The sequence below is a fragment of the Alligator sinensis genome, unplaced genomic scaffold (genome assembly GCF_000455745.1).
Source record: "Alligator sinensis unplaced genomic scaffold, ASM45574v1 scaffold975_1, whole genome shotgun sequence".
NCBI classification, from domain to species: domain Eukaryota; kingdom Metazoa; phylum Chordata; order Crocodylia; family Alligatoridae; genus Alligator; species Alligator sinensis.
In genome coordinates, this window is record NW_005842068.1 from 2,467,906 (window position 1) to 2,484,634 (window position 16,729).

Sequence of the window (16,729 nt, forward strand, 5' to 3'; positions counted from 1 at the left end):
CACGTGGCAGCAAGAAACACAGACAGGCCAACACACCTCTATTGCGCAGACACGCACATGCAGGTCCCGGGACTCTCTCACCACTGGGGGAAGCCTTGCATTATTTCATAGACATTAGGGCTGGAAGGGACCTCGGAAGATCATCGAGTCCAGCCCCCTGCTCAAAGGCCCCACTCAGCTGCCTCTGCTGCTCCCTGACTCCTGGAGGTCCCGGGACTCCACCGGGAAAGCATAGGGTGGGGTTCTCCTCCACTTCTGGTGGAGTCCCAGGACCTACACAGCAGGGAATGGTGAAGGCAGCTGCTCCATCACATGGAGCTTCCTCTGGGGGTGCATGAGTGCCAGGAGCTGGATGTGCGCCACAGGGAGCCCCATGCAAAAGAGGAAGACCGGCCCGGCTGCGCTCCTTGCCTCCATGTGCAGCACTGGCCAGAGCCACATGTGGCGGCATCTGCACAGGCCACAAATGCCCCAAGCACCCACCACCTGCTGCTGGCGGAAGGACCTGCGAACCATAAAAGGGAGAGAGTGGGGGGGTCCCCACAGCCCCCCATCCTCCCTCACACCCAACAAAAGCCATACACTTACACCCTACCCCTACATATACACACACACACCTCTGCTACATACCCTATTGCCCACACACACAGCTACACCCCTCAAACCCCCCCCACACCCCCTCCACCCTACCATACACACCACCCAATATACAAGAGTAGGATTTTATTCATAGATTCACAGATGTAGGGTCGGAAGGGACCTTGTAGAGCTTTTAGTCTGAACCCCTGCCCTGGGCAGGAGAGAAAAATGGGCTCAGATGACCCCAGCTAGGTAAATGTCAAGCCTCCTCTTAAAGACCCCCAAGGTAGGAGCCAGCACCACTTCCCTTGGAAGTTGGTTCCAGATTCTAGCCGCCCTGACTGTGAAGTAGTGCCTTCTAATGTCTAGTCTAAACCTACTCAAAGGTTTAGTAGGTTTATTTATTTTTTTGAGTTATTATGCAGTCACCTCTATATACAGTACATAAACACAAATCACGACAAAAATATTTTTTGTAATTAAAATGTTATCATAGGAGTTTGACTTTTAGTGTTTGATTTGATTTTTTTCTGGTTCCAAGATGGCGTTCCCCCTCCCAAAAGGAGTACTTGGGGGGGGGGGGGCAGGACTTCCAGTGGCAAGGGGCAGGAGCAGGACTTCTGGCCCCAAGGTGGCAACCAGGGGGCAGGGACCTGTTAAGAGGCAGGGCTACCCGTGCAACCCTCAACAGCTCACCAAAACTTATGAAGTGGCCCTCCAGCCAAAATAATTGCCCACCCCTGTTTTAGAGCCATTCTATTACTGATTTTGCTTAGTACTGTACTATATTAGACTTTGGAATTCTACTTTGCAATTTACATGTTTATTTTCTACCCAAATTAGGGGACTTCAGTAATACATTGCAAGAGGAAGGGCATTACTTATAACCATACTAGTATAAGTACTTTATGAAAACAACAGGGTTTTATATATAATTTCAAGGGTTTTTGATATGATTTCAAACACTGCTTGCCAACTCATAACTCACTATATGCTAATAGGAAGGCCACTGTTTCCCTTACAGCTTACTGATTTAAATCAGACCAGAGTTTTCTGGAATTTAAATCTGGAATTAAGATATTTCTGTGTGTGAAAACTGGAGCCGTTTCAAAGACTTGCCCAGGTATGCAAATCAGGTAGGTCACCTTAACTTCTAAAGTAACTGGTAAGGGCTTGTGGGTTTTTTTATTTATTTATTTTTGTTTGGTTTTGTTTTGTAGTATTAGAACTTATTTTCCAGCCCTAAAACTAGGAGATTGTAACCAGCCAGCCTTTCCCTCCATGGCCTTGCATGCCAACAAAGCTTTTCCCTCTATCCATGAAGTGTGATTTTAAGATAGCTGAATACATTTAGTTTTAGCAACCTGAACACAATAAACCCTCAATTCCCACAAGAAAAAAACACCTTACTTCATCCTGAAGTATAAACCATACTTCATTCATATTTTAACACAAATATTTCCATTCTTACACTAAAAATGTTGGTGTACTTCAAATAACACTGCAGCAAATATTACCAGTTGCTGAAACCCTAAATGTAATAATAGATTTAACACAAAAAGTTATCCATCATTTTAGTCAATAAAAATCACAGTAATTTGCAGTGTATTAAACTTGATTCTTCAGCAGGACAGAGCAAACCAGGAGTATTTGTCCCTGATAAATGCCCAGGGAGTACCTTGTTTATTTGGTCTGTGAGGAGTAGTTCTAGATAATGGCTTTAAAAAGGCTTAGATCAAGGAAGTCAGACTGATAAGGGAGTATATTTAAATGTAAGGCAAATAGATTTTATATCCGGGCAGGTTGTATTGACAGTTTAGGACGGGTGCACTTAATTTACACAAAATAAAAACTAGTAAAGTGTTATGAAAGCAAAGTCATTAGAACAGGATAAAAGGAATCATGATCCTTACATAAGAATTTAAAACAGGAAAATATACTTAGCTGTATGGCACAGTATCACTTTAAACTAGAATGAATATTAAAAGAATAATTAATCAGGGATTGCCCTTTAATATAAAACCAAAGACGCTAGTGTTGCCTGATCTCAAATACAGAAGGTGAAAGAGGCTTTTTTGTGACCTACTGAAGAAAATCAACACAGCTTTTGATCTTGGCCCTTCCAAACCTGTTTACTAGGTGCAAAATATTTAAAGCTACCCACTTCACTGAAAATCTGAAAAAAATAAATTAGTTTTGATTTCTACAATGAATGTTCTTGAATTTTGGATTCAAACCTTTGCAAAAGGCAGTCCAGATTAATAGGGAACAAATGCAACAAAGCTCCTTCCACAATATTATAAATAATACTTTTAATCCGAGTCCTTACCTTCAACTATAACCATTATGCTTGTTACACACCAAGTAGTGTTTGATGCACAAATGTGTTAGGGTGTTCTCCCTCCTCCTCAAACTTGAAGCTTATGGAAGCATGGAAAAATAATGCTTAACATTTATTAACAGTCTGGTGCTATATGTGTAGTATAGCCCATATTTATGTGGCTTGCAGCTGAAGATGTTAGAGTACTGAAAAAAAATAAGTCTACTGACACCTGTTTTTTGGAATGGTCTCAGAATCAGTTTCCAAAGCACATATTTTTTATTCGTTTTGTTTTTTTGTTTCAGAGTATGAACTCCTCAGTAAAATTTACAAGTTTAAGTGCGTGCGTGCGTGCGTATGCGCGCGCACATCTGTCTATCACACCACAGACTCCTTCCCCATCCTTGAGAAAAATCAGATGTACAACACATCTTTATGGCATAATCCTTTATTGTGCCATAATTATTTATTCCCCACCTTTATTATTTATGGTGGAGTCTGAGAGCTTTATGAAATGCATATTTAGACTTCAAGAAAAAAAAAATCCAGACCATATTGAGCCATACGTTTTTTCAAGTGCTCTCCCTTTCTGATATCAGCGTGAAATGTTGCTGTATTATAGGAACCTTATTCCAGCTCCAAACTGGACACCATCACATATCCTGAAAGAAAAATGTTTAAAAAAAAAAAAAAAAGTAGAATTAGTGATATGTGTGTCATTAAATTCTTCTTTGAGCAATTCCTTCCCAGACAGATTTTTACTGCATTCAAGCTTTTGGAAAACAACAATTCAAATATATTTAAGAAAGAACAGCTGAGAAAGGATCCTTTAAATAAAAACAATTTCCATGCCAATTTTCCATGGATAACTGCCTGCCAGTAATTAAAAATTATGGACCATATTCATCATTCATTCCCACCACCTGCAACTCATATGAAGTAATGAAATTTAGCATCATAAAAGTTTCAAAGATCAAATGATGTTCAAAATCATCAACTGCACCTTAAGTAAGGAAAAGCAATTTCAATATCCAAAATGATATTCACAGTATTTCACAGTGAGGTTCAGGACTCTGAAGTTTTTTTCCATTTTAGGCTGCTTGATGCAGGCTATTAGAACTGGCTGCAAAAATGCAATTATAATAATTCCTTATAATCAAATTCCTCATTATCTGTACCTAGCAATCAGAAGCTTACACTTTTTAGCTGTGAAATCCCAGCTGAAAAGATTGATATCTGTCCAATTTTGTTAAAACTCCGTGAGGTGTTTCACCATGTACATCTTCATCGTAAAGAAAAAAATCCTGCCACACATTTGCTCATATACTTTCAACAGATGAATTAAAAATTCAATGAAGTTTGAAACCTGAAATAGAGCTCTAATTAAGGAAATACTTCTGAAACCAACATGGAATAACTTGCCTGGAAAAAACTGCATCAGAGGTGAGAAAATCTCCAGAGAATAAATAGTCAAAGAACAAACAAAAAATAACTTTCTAATTCGGACAACTGAATAAGGTTCTAGGTAATCTAAAAAGTTTGAAAATTAGATAATATTCTAAAAATCAGCTGCAATGGTGAGTAAACACTGGAACAGATTAGTAAAAGAGGCGGTAGAACCTCCATCGCTGGAAGTTTTTAAGAGCAGGTTAGACAAACACTTGATTAGGATGGTTTAGACATGGATAACTCTGCTTTGAACAAGGATGACCTCCTGAGCTCCCTTCCAGCTCTATAATTCTGTGAAAAACAAACCTGTCGCCACTTTGCACTCCCATGGGGAAACAGTAGTTAAGTTCTAATCTAGCAATGTTTCCAAGTCTGAGCACTATTCCAGCACCATACGACCATCGGATACACTCGGCCAGCTTCCTGAGGTGAGCTTTGGGGCCTTCACCTGAGCAGTGAAAGAAACATTAGAATAGGGATTAAAATAGCCTTTCACTATCTGGACAATGTAACTGAATTTTAGGAGCATCTAGGTGTCTAACTACAGTAAATAAAGTAAATAAAGTACCCAGAACTGGTGAATAATTAGCAACTCAGGCAAGAACTACCTGCTTGTGAGAATCAGGAACTTGGTCAACATTTCTTCTCTAACTTCTCTGGTTCTTATACTAATGGTTAGAGGTAGAATTCAGCAAGTCTCCAGTAATACATTCATCTACTGTTCAGTTGGGCATGCAGTGTATGAGTGAAGATATTTTTTCCCTCAGGATATCAGATATCAAATATCACTAATATTAGCTGCACCCCACAAACCCTAGTAAATCATTGAATGGACTCTGGAAGGAAAGGAAGCTGAAAGAATGGGAAGAAAAGCAGCATACTAGTTACTAGGGTTGTGTGAAACAGCACCATTTTGTTTTGACTTCCATTTCAAAGGGACGGCATTTCATTTTGACATTTCATTTCGTTTCAAAACGAAACAGAACAGTGCTTCCTTGAAACAGTTTTGCGGTTTCATTTTGCCCATAGGCTATAATGGGGAATCACAAAACTGCCTATAACTTTGTCATTTCTTGCCTGATTTGAATGAAAACAGCAGGGAGGAAGGGTAGCCCCTGCTGAGGCCACAAAGCCCGTTAAGTTTCAAGGAGACAGGTGCAGGGGTTTCTGGGAAACTGCACCTCAAGCAGCTGACAAGCAAAACTTGTGACATGTGTGACTGTGTGTGCGCGTGTTAAGGTGCGCCCTCACTGGCGCTGGGGCCTCCACACGACATGGTAGTGTGCCCCAATGAGGCTGGCTCCTCCTCCCCTACAGCCTCAGCCTGGTTCACTACTTTAAATAACAACAGGTAAGTACCACAGTAGCACTAGCATCGCAGGCAGCCAAACTGTCACAGAGCCTTTCTTTCCTTTCCTGAAGGAGCTTCTTTTCCAGCAGCTGCCAGAGAATTCTCCCTTGCCAGCCTGAGCCCTGGGGCTTAGATGTGCCCAGGGCCCCGAGTCCCTCCAGTCAGCTGACTGGAGACAGGTCCTAGAGGTGTAGATTATAGCTGTGTTGGTTGAAGGACATGGCACTGGCAGACAAGGTTCTTTGGGTAAATCTGGTATCTTTTAGTAGACCAACGGAATAGTTAGAGAAATATATCTTAGCAAGGTTTTGAGTTGAAAAAGCCTCTGTGAGGCTGAATTTACAAACCACTTTTCACAGATGAGCCTATGAACTACACTTCATCAAGCACAGATTTCTTTTCTGGAGGAAAAGAATCAAAAGAGACTAACAAAAACAAAAAGAGGATTTTGGGTGAGGAATAAATTGAAAGGAATGAATGAATATAATAATAAAATAAGAGTATAGAAAGCAAAAGGTATTGATGAATCCCATTTGCTAGACTAGCAAGTAGGAAATGAATGGTAACTTTTGTTGTCTGATGCTGCTGAAAGACACTAGGGGCATGCGAAATGGGAATTATTCGATTTGGATTCCGATTTGGCCCGAATAAGGAGACGGTGATTTGATTCGGATCACTGTCCCGATTCAATTTGGCCAAATCCAAAATCTGAAGATTCAATGCTGATTTGGAGAATCAGCGATTCAGCCATAGACACAGCATTAAGTGTTTTTTTCTACATACCTCGAGGTCCCAGGCGCAACTCATGAACGCTGCAATGCTGGGGCAGATGGAGCGCCCCACAGGAACATGGTGGGGCTCCCCGCATGCTCAGCGGCAGATCTGAAAGTGAACTGGAAGTACTGTCTCTCTCTAGCAACATAGTACTTCTGGGCCACTTCTGGGTCTGCCACTGAGCATGCGGGGGTCCCCCCTGCGCCCCTCCAGCTCAGTAATCAACCACAGGGGGACTCTGCGTACCCCCCCCTCCCCCCAAAGGCATCAGTCGCCGAGCCAGGGGGCAGATTCTGGTCCACTTCTGGGTCCGCCACCAAGCACACTGGGGACCACCCCCACACTCCTGTGGGATGCTCCATCTGTCCCACCATCTCAGCGTTCATGAGCTGTCTGGTAGCTTGAGGTATGTAAAAAAAACATTTAAGAGCTGTGTCTACCTCTGAATCATCGAATCTCTCCGAACTGATTCGAAGGGTTCCGATTCAATTTGGAGAAAGTAAAGGGTCTCCTGATTCAATTTGGATTCAAAGATTCAGCCACCGAATCGGGCTGAATCTCCGCCAAATCAAATCAGCAACCAAAGCTTCGCACAGCCCTAAAAGACACAGCTCAGTAGCAGAAAGCAGCTCAGTTCAAACAATTCTGCTTTTTATGCTGTTTTTCCATCCCTCCCTCAAAGTACTGGGACTGCAAGGGACCTCAGGGAAGGATCACAGTCACTGGCCAGCTACACACTCAATATCAGAGCAGTCCTTCCCCCCCCTCTTTCCCCTCCCTCTCCTTACTTTCTATTTCCGTGCAAGCAAGCCCAGCTTCAGCTTTGAAACTCTAAACATTTTGACTGCCCTCATTTCGTTTTGAGGTTGTTTTGAAGCCTTTTATTTCATTTGATTTCACTGTTTCAAGCTTGAAACGAGTCAAAACAGCGTCAAAACGGAATAGCCAGCGAAATCTCACAAAGCCCTAATAATTATCCCATACTCAGGATACATTATGGTGCCTTAACTTTTTAATCTGTAATTTGATTCTTCTATTTTTCTCCAAAACCTAGTGTGTCTAGCAAAGCAAGTATTACACAAACAGCTATCAAAGTTAGCCTAACTAGACAGGCTTCTGCATCCTGAAAAGTTCCTGGGCCTAAAAAGTTTATTTTAAAAAGTGATTTAGAGAGGTCTACTATAATTACCACTTTACCTGCTAACCTGACAAATGCAAAGATGACTAAAATGTAGCCTACTATTTTTTAGCATATGTTTTTGCCCGCTATAATTTTTACAGTGTAAACTATGTAAACCATGGCTGTCAAACTCACCTGAGTTGGCAGACTAGAGTCTATCATAGCGATTCTTGCGGGCCAGATGACTCCTCTCTGGATCCAGCCCACAGGGCTTCTTACTGTGGCTACAACTGCTGTGTCAGCGCCAGCAGCCAAGGAGTTAATACCACTGCCACTTAACCTCCCTTTACAATGGCTGCTGGAGCTGCTGTGTCATTGTAGTCAGCACACAGGGGTTAAAGTCTCTGCTTCACTGCCCATTTATATGCCAGGCGGCCATCAACAAAGGGAAAATTTGTGGTGGGCAGTTTTAACCCCGAGTGTAGCACTGGCACAGTAGGTCTGCAAGCTGTGGTGACAAGTCCTGCAGACTGGATCTGGAGGCAAGTTGTCTGGCCAGAAAGAAGCCTTGCAGGCTGGATGACTCACTGGTGTGGTCTGAATACAGCCTGTGGGCTGTATGTTCGACTCCCCAGCTATAAAATAAGATTGAGAAAACCTATATATAGACTATCATTATATTATTACCCTCCTGAGATCTGGGGAGAGGAGGAGGGAGGTTGAGGACAGGTGCATGCGATTCAATATTTACATGCATATCTTGCTTCTCACCATAGTTAAGGTTGCAGAGGTTTCCAGCATTGAGGAAGAAGTGTGTTCTGAAAAGGTCTCCAAATCCCCCCCGGCCTGGCCGAAAAGGGAGAGGCGTGTACAGGTGCAGGCCACCAGCCCAAAAGGCTTCTCCTCCCAGGTAATCACCTGCATGGAAAAATGTTGCACACAAAGTATTTACATGGAGTAGACCAAAAGGAAAAGCTCCAAAAGGAAGGGGAACTCCTAAATTGTTTTATTATGGTCACACCTCTTCCACATTGGTTCTCCATTCCTACTTCCAGCAAGGGATAAATTAACACTTATATAGTTCTTTAAATCTTACACAAGCAGTTATCTTTTATCTTTGCTTTTAAATAGGCTCAGGGGGCAAGAACATGTTAGTTGCTCAACAGAGACAACCTACTACAGTAAAAAGTTGATTATCCAGAATAATTAGTTCCACTATCATTCTAGATAATCAGTTTTCCTTTATACATCACAGTATGAAGTGGTGTTTAATTTACTTCAATTACTGTGCTGTATAGCAAATATTAAAAATTATGTTTATAAAAAGTAAACATATGTTTCTGTGTAGTGTTAAAATCTCAAGGCAGACAAGGTTCTTTGGGTAAATGTCATGTTTTATTAGACCAACTAAATATTTAGTTGGTCTAATAAAAAGATATCATGTTTACCTAAAGAACCTTGTCTGCCTATATCCTTACACCAACATGGCTACTACCAACCTTAAAATCTCAAAGCATTAGTGAATGAGTAACACAGTTGTCTCATCAACAAGCAAAAGCTAGGGAGGAATGCATAGGGGATAAAAATGAAATTTAAAAATGGATCTTAAACAAGTCTTCCTGTGTAGTCAATCTAGCAAAGTAGACTCAAAACATAAAACTGTGAAGGCATCATCTTTTTTCCATTGTGATCTAGTAATATCAGAAATCAGATACTCAAAACTCAAACCCTTAGGATTATATCCACTTCTTCTGAAAAAATAAGCCAGAGAGAAAAGTTTCTACTTATTTAAAATCTAAGTGCAACAAAGATACAAACCCTGTCTTTTAAAACTAGCACTTATGATGTTGTTATAAGATTGGGATTTAAGAGTTCCAGACCTTCGCTTTGGGGTCCAATGCTGTACATACTGAATCCACGAACACTTGTTGGTCCACCAAGATAAAACCTAGAAAACAAAGTAATTTTTATTTCAATTAACCATTACAGAAGGGTCCTAGTTAATTTCAGAATGCAGTTATCCATTCTTTGCAATTCAAATTCAGAATTAGAGGTAACTTTTTTGTTTTTTGTTGTTTTACAGGTTAAGTGAAATACAATTCATTATCAGAGGTCACAACTGGGCTGAATTTTAAAACCAAAAAAAATTGAGAAAAAAGTCTTCCTTTACCAAATTACAAGTTTCTGTATTTCCTTTCCTACTACTGCAATAACAAGAAATGCAGCTCCTTTTACAAGATAGGTACTGGTGGTGGCATTCACCACTGCAGGAGAAACAGAATCCTGAATTTGGTTCTCAGCAAGTTCGACCCATCTGAATATTTTCTAAAGCACCTTAACAACAGTATCTGTTCAATGTTAAAGTTAAATTAATTCCACTTGATAGCTGGTAAAAATAATTTTAAGTCTGAATGGTTTCTGTTAGTGATCTTTAGCAGATATTGTATTTCAAAGCCTGAACAAGAATAAGCTGGTCACATTTAAAAGATAGTTATATCACCCAAGGGTATTCATTTATGCATGGTTTCCTCAAATTAAAATGGATAATTTTGCAGGTGTTAAGTAACTATTGAAGAAGGTCAATATACACTATTTAATAGCACTACCTGCAAGTTGTAAACGTATGACCATGTACCATGGCAATGACAGATGGGAGCACCATGTTAACAGCCAATGTGTTAACATGGCTCTCAAGTGAGGGCTTGCTTCACTAGGTGTCAAGGACTAAAACAAACTACTAAATGCAAAAAGAAATAGCAGCTATAGCGTTTTCATATATGTTACCTGAGGTTACTGAAAACAACAAAACAATAGTACAAAACTGGGAATTCAATGCATTACTTGCCTATCAGCAATACTGGACGGCTTGTCTCCAACAGGAACCAACAATCCACCCCAGAGAGATGCCGAAAATACCTTAGGGGAAAAGAATAAGTGATTTTTTTTATAAGCTGGCATTTATCAAGTATTGTTCACATGCCCCATTGACTAAATTGTATCACCTGATACAGGTGCATAGCTCCCACTGGCTCAACTAAACTTTGCATGTGATCAGGGTATATGTTGGTAACAAATCTTTAAGAAATACATTTTCAGAAAAACTACTGATCATTACTGCCCTCTTTCTAATCTATGTAGTGTTACATTTGAAAAAAAAAAAAAAGAAGTCACAGTACATTTAAAATAAGATACTGCTGTTTTCAAGTTGCAAGTCTAGAAAAAAAAATAGTTATCCTACAGTCTGCTTGCTACTCCCTCATCCATTTTCACTTCCTGACTCTTACCATTTTATGCTGTTCTCAGAAATAAAATAAAATCTTTACTGACATTAATTACATCTAACACAGAACATTATAAGGCCTCTGCAAAATAAACTGTAATTAAGAGATGTGCTCTACTGATATTGTATGGAGCTAATTATTTTTAATCAGCATCTAGTGGTGTACTAAGTTCTACATTAAAAAAAAGAAAACTAGGAATGGTATGTAAACATAGTTGCTTTTAACAGACTTAAGCTCAAAGAAAGAAACAAGGTTTGGCAAGACATATTTTCTATATAACCAGGCTCCCTGGCATTATGTTCCTACCCTACAATTCTTTATCAATTAAACCCCTTATCTAGTTTTCCATTATTTTGCCTGGAAATAATATCAGGCTTCCTGATCTATAGCAACCCTGGTCTTTTTTTAATATTGCTACAACATTAGCATTCTTTCAATCTTCTGGAACTTCTCCAGTATTCCAGGATTTATCAAAATTTATCAGCAGGTTGAGAGTTCCTTAGCTGATTCTTCTGGAATTCTGAAGTGCAAATTATCCAGACCTGCTGATAAAAAATAATAATTCACTTTTATCCCTAGAAGACGGTGTTTAAACATTCCTCTCAGTTACTAAGGAACAATGATAGAAGTATACCATGCTGCTTCTGTCCAAATATAGGCCAGCAAGACTTATGAAACACTTCTGCCTTTTCTATATTTTTAACCATTTTGCTATTGTCCTCTAGTAATGGGCTGATACTATGACAAAGTAGCTTTTTGCCCTTAACACAATTTAAGAATTCCTTATTATCGTTACCTTTGCCAACCATGGATTGTTTTCCCTTCAGCTTTAATGATCAATTTTCTACGCTTTGCAGGTTCTCATTTATATTGACTGCTATCTAATTTCCCTTCTTTCCTTTCGTTAGCCATTGAATTTTTAAATGTCTTACTAAAGCTAAAAAACAAACAGTTATAAACAATGAACGAGCATCAATTTGTGATCAGAAATCTTGATACTAACAAGCAAGTTGATTATATACTAACACAACTAAAATAACTCCAAGAGTCCACTATCATAATGACACCTGATTTAAGTGAACTCCAACTTTATTTTACAGAGCATGTTAAATGGTTTCCTGAAGGTTTTTGGTTGAAACGTGTGTTCTCTTCAAAAAGTTTATCTTTTCCCCAACAGAAGTCTCACCTCTTATTGGCTCATATTTGACTCTCAGAAAATGAGTTTATTTTTCAGGGTCTACTGCCTCTTCCTCACTCCAAAATACTGGTTTCAGGGAATTCATTTAACCCAAGCAAAACTCATTCACAAAATCAGAAATGCTGTTAAACTTAACACGACCAGATGTGTCAATGGAGAATGCTAGAAGGAGCTATCCATTCCTGTTCAAATGGATGTGGACACTGCCTTGCCACTACCCTCATATTAAAAAAAAAACAAACCCAAACAACTTTTTTGTTTTACCTTACAAACTGTTCAATTTCCCACATAAATCTAACTGCAGACTAATATATAAGGAGATGTACACACCGACATTCAAATGTGTTTATTAATGATATTGTCATATGTAATTTCAAGATGGTAGATACCAGAAGAGTCAGTATTTGCATGGAACTTCTGGTATCTATGCATCTTGCAGGAACATGTGAAGCGCACCTGAAGGAACAGAAGAACAAGAGCTGAAAGAAGATTTTTAATACATAAACTGAGATTAGTTTATATGCTCAATGCTGTTTATGCCCAGTTTATGAAGGTTTAAAAATGCACTGTGCTGTTAACTCACTTCTGAGGCTGGCTTTCCTTCTCACCTTCAAGTGCTCTATATAGAAAATAAATAAAATACTTACCACACAACACATGCTATAATTCACGTATTAAGACAGTACCAGGGGAAAAGCAGGAATATTCATGAACTTATAGTGATGTAATCAAATTCAAAATCAGACAATAAGGAAAAGTTATGCAGGCAAGACTGGCTGGAAGATTTATAAGCATGAGAAGGAAGAGAAGCCTGATCTATGGGGATCGGTCAATCAGCCAAGAAAAAGCTAACAGTGACCTATCAAAGGATAAATGAATGCAGTACCTGTTTGCCAAAATGAACTTTTCCTTAAAAGGAATAAGATTGCTCATATCTGATGACTGATAAATAATTCAAGCAACTCAAGTGACTACCCATAAAAGGAATTAAATGAACTGAAAGAAATTCTAGCAATTAGGATTTTTTTTTGAGTTTCAAGGTAAAATTACGATAGTTACAACTTCCAGCTTTAGTTGCTAGTGATTTTAGCAGTACTTGCCTTTTGAAGATAACAAAGATGCAAGTTACCCCTTTTGTTACTTGCTGACTGACTGTTGAATATGTAAATACTTACCGAATCCCAAAAAACCTGCTTATTCAACTGAAGCTCAAAGTCCTCTTTCAGAAAGCTCACATCTCCACCACTGTAGCCAGCCAGCTCCTAGATAAACAGAAACCTTTATAAAAGTTACCCTGAACATACAAACTTTAATACTTTTCCTAGGAAGGAAGACCATGTCACCACCAGCAGTGTTCTCCATGTAAGCAACAGCAGCTTCTATGTTGATGAGCAACTGAATTCTATCTACACCAGTGTAAAAAAGCACATGGCGAACTGACATGTCAAAACACGTTTTTTTTCTTTTCTTTTTTTTTTTTACCCCAGACATTAAACAGGGCAGTTGCTTTCTATACCATTTGTTAATAATAACAGAATGGAGCGTGCTATTCTGTTTGACGCCCAGGATCAAGCAGTTAGTTCCTTTAGTTAGGAAATGTGAACATCGCATGCCTTCCGCAGCTTTGGGGAGCATGGCAACTCCCTGCAGGCAGCAGCAAAGTGGGAGCTCACGCAGGCAGCCACAGAAGTGTCAGCTGCGAGGTGGGGTGGTGAGCGCCAATCAGCGATCGGCAACCACCCGCAGACACTGCTGGCAGCAGCAGCCAATCTCAAGGGGTGCACATGGACCTGCGTGCACCCCCTACACGTTGCCAATGCTAGGAAAGTTTCATATCTACTGAAGAAACTGTAAAATCCAGTTATATTATACCAGAGTAAGGTTAAGAGCACAGAATAACTGAACAAAAAGCAACAATAGATTTTGCTTTGACCGTGTAACATCCTGACATATATCCCAGACTGGTTCCACACAGACACGGTGTGCATGCTGGGGACAACGTACAAGGGGAGATGGGTCTGTAGGCTGAATCCAGCACATGTGGACAGCCCCACATCACTCATCCGGCCTGTGGGGCCATGAGTTTGACACCCCTAAATTAACAGAATTAATGCCAGGCCTTTTATTAGTTATGGGTTTTTGAGGGCTCCCCTGCAGTTTCCAACTTTGTTCCTGTTACCTTAAGGCCCTAAATTAAAAGCATTTCCTTTACTTAGGAAGCTAGTCTGTGCTGCTCTTATTTGACGAGCGGGTCCTGCAGCACCTTACAGGTCTTGCTGGAAGAGAGGGAGATGACATTTCAAATACTGTGTACCATTCAAAAATCAGCTGTCCCCAAAATAAGGGTTATGACAACCACAGAAATTATAATGGATGGGTTGTGCACACACTAGAATTAGGGTCATAGATCTAGAATGTTTAAAACCATACATCAGAAAAGATACTAATTTTAAGATTTCTGAGGACTGAGCTGAAACACCATCTCTGTGCTGAATTTCATACCCAAAAGTTCTGAAAGTGACCTTTATAGAAAATAGATCATATGGATGCATAATGAATTTTAGAAGCAAGTACAGTAAAAGCTGTGTTATGTGTCGCTTTACCATCCGGAATGCTCTATTAGCCAGCATCTACCACAGACGGCAATACAACTCTTCCTTCACGTATCTGGAAAAATTCCGATAGCCAACAGCATCTTGCCATGTGCTTCTCACAGATATGTTGTTTACAGCAATGGTTCTCAACCTTTGGTACCTTATGTACCACCTGCAGATGAACATGGCAAAAGCGAAATTGGAAGTCCCACCATGGCACTTTCAGTTTTGCCGCCATGAGCAGAGTCCCACTTCTTCCTCGTGGACCACGGCTGAGAAAAAAGCAGCCTGTGCGGGGCCCCCTTCCCTGTCCCCCCAGGCACACTGACACCAGGGAGTGAAAGCCCTAGTGCACTGGACGTGGTGGGAGGGGCAGCAGCCCAATGAGGCAAAGACTCCTCCAACCCGCCGGGCTGTAAGTACAACTCTCACATAACCAGCATATTCGACTAACCAGCACCCCCACCCACTCCCCATGGATGCCGGATAACAGAGCTTTTACTGTAGCAAGTGCAGGCAGTCCTCGGAGTTACGACACAACTAGTTCCTGAAAACTGCATCTTAAGTCGAAATGTTGTAACTGAGAACCAATTTTCCTATAAGAAACAATGTTATAACTGGGGGGTTGGTTCCTGAACCAAGGCCTGATACCCTATTTTCACCAAAAATACCCCAGAATTTTGTACTCAATCAATTATAGATGAGTAATATAGCTATATTAATGTATTTATATTGTAAATAGCAATCATTGATTTGGAAGGACTTCTTTGAGGTGACTTTGCTGGACTTTTTGAAAGGCTCTTGGTTGGACTCTTTGAAGGATTCTTGGCTGGAGGTTTTTCTGGAGTCTTGTCTGCTTTCTTAAAGAAAGAGTCCAAGGAAGTTTGGACAGATGTTCTCCAGGGGGATGAGCGACACAGCAAACTTGTTCGCTGGCGTGGTGTCGCATCGGATCAAGTGTTGTAAAGTCAAAACTGACATCATAAAGTTAAACAGGGTGTCAGTTTATAAACGTAAGTGCAAAACATTGTAACTCGAAACGCTGTACGTTGAGGACTGCCTGTATCAGAGTTTGGCAACATTGGGCCATGATGGTACAACACATCAGCTGTTGTCCATCTAGCCAGCTTGAGAGAGATAGTGTTAGCATATGACAGCATTTCCTAACCAGTGAAGAATTGAATGTCAGGGATTGAAAACTGTTGGGTTTGTAGTTATACTGTTCAATGATATAAATGTGAAAAAATGACTGTCACTATAAAGAGAATTAGCAATTAAATAACAATGCTGTAAAGGTAAGACAGGATGGTAACAAATTATTGCTCCTACCGTTGACTAGGGCTGTGCAAAGCTTCAGTTGCTGATTCGATTCAGAGGAGATTCGGCCCTATTTGGTAGCCGAATCTCCAAATCCGAATTGAATCAAGAGACCAATAAAAAGGTCCAAATAGATTCAAAGCCTCCAAATCAACTCGGAAATGATTCAGAGATTCGGAAATTCAGGCAGTCCCTACATGCCGCCTCAGGGAGCTGGACCCAGGCTCTCTGCCAGTAAGTAGGGGGTGGGGATGTAGCAGAAAGCACCCTTTTCCTCTTGCCTGCATTTGCTCTCCCCTCTTTGGATATGTTTCTCTTTTTCTACCTTTTCTTCCTTCTTCTCTCTTTCACTTTAAGGTAAGGAATTGTGTTTTAAAATTTGTGTGTGCGCATGTTGTATCTCCCCTTGTAGTTTGGTATTTTTATCTATTTGTGTGCCATGGCATTTGTAGCTTATATTTTATACTCCTCACCTTTCAATTTCCAACTAAATGTGCTTTAGTAAGTTATACATTGTAACAATGTTAACAAGGGTAGGAATCAAACTGTCCTTCTCTGTATCAGGCTGGCCCCTGAAAGAGCTAGTGAATCAGTGATTGAATGTGTAACGTGATTGAATGTGTAACACAGTAGCAGGGGTTTAGGTTGTAGCCGTGTTGGTCTAAGGATATAGGCAGACAGCAATTATCACCTGGAAGCTGCAGATCAACCAACGGAAGAACTCAATAGAAGACAATGTAACAACC

General features: G+C 40.3%; 1 protein-coding gene across 2 annotated transcripts in view; it reads right to left on the reverse strand.

The window, feature by feature from the left end:
* Nucleotides 1–3,134: 3,134 nt before the first annotated feature.
* SAMM50 (SAMM50 sorting and assembly machinery component) overlaps nucleotides 3,135–16,729 on the reverse strand; it is a 34,747-nt gene continuing 21,152 nt past the window's right edge. Inside the window, exons 10-15 of one of the 2 annotated variants that reach the window (XM_006023582.3) lie at nucleotides 13,248–13,334; nucleotides 10,439–10,509; nucleotides 9,474–9,541; nucleotides 8,365–8,511; nucleotides 4,655–4,796; nucleotides 3,135–3,561 (exon numbers count right to left, since the gene is read on the reverse strand). In XM_006023582.3, coding sequence (XP_006023644.1) covers nucleotides 3,516–3,561; nucleotides 4,655–4,796; nucleotides 8,365–8,511; nucleotides 9,474–9,541; nucleotides 10,439–10,509; nucleotides 13,248–13,334 — 561 coding nt within the window. In that variant the 3' untranslated portion in view covers nucleotides 3,135–3,515. Of the gene's footprint in view, nucleotides 3,562–4,654; nucleotides 4,797–7,358; nucleotides 8,229–8,364; nucleotides 8,512–9,473; nucleotides 9,542–10,438; nucleotides 10,510–13,247; nucleotides 13,335–16,729 lie in introns of those variants that run through there. The other variant, XM_025204097.1, reaches the window with a different exon arrangement.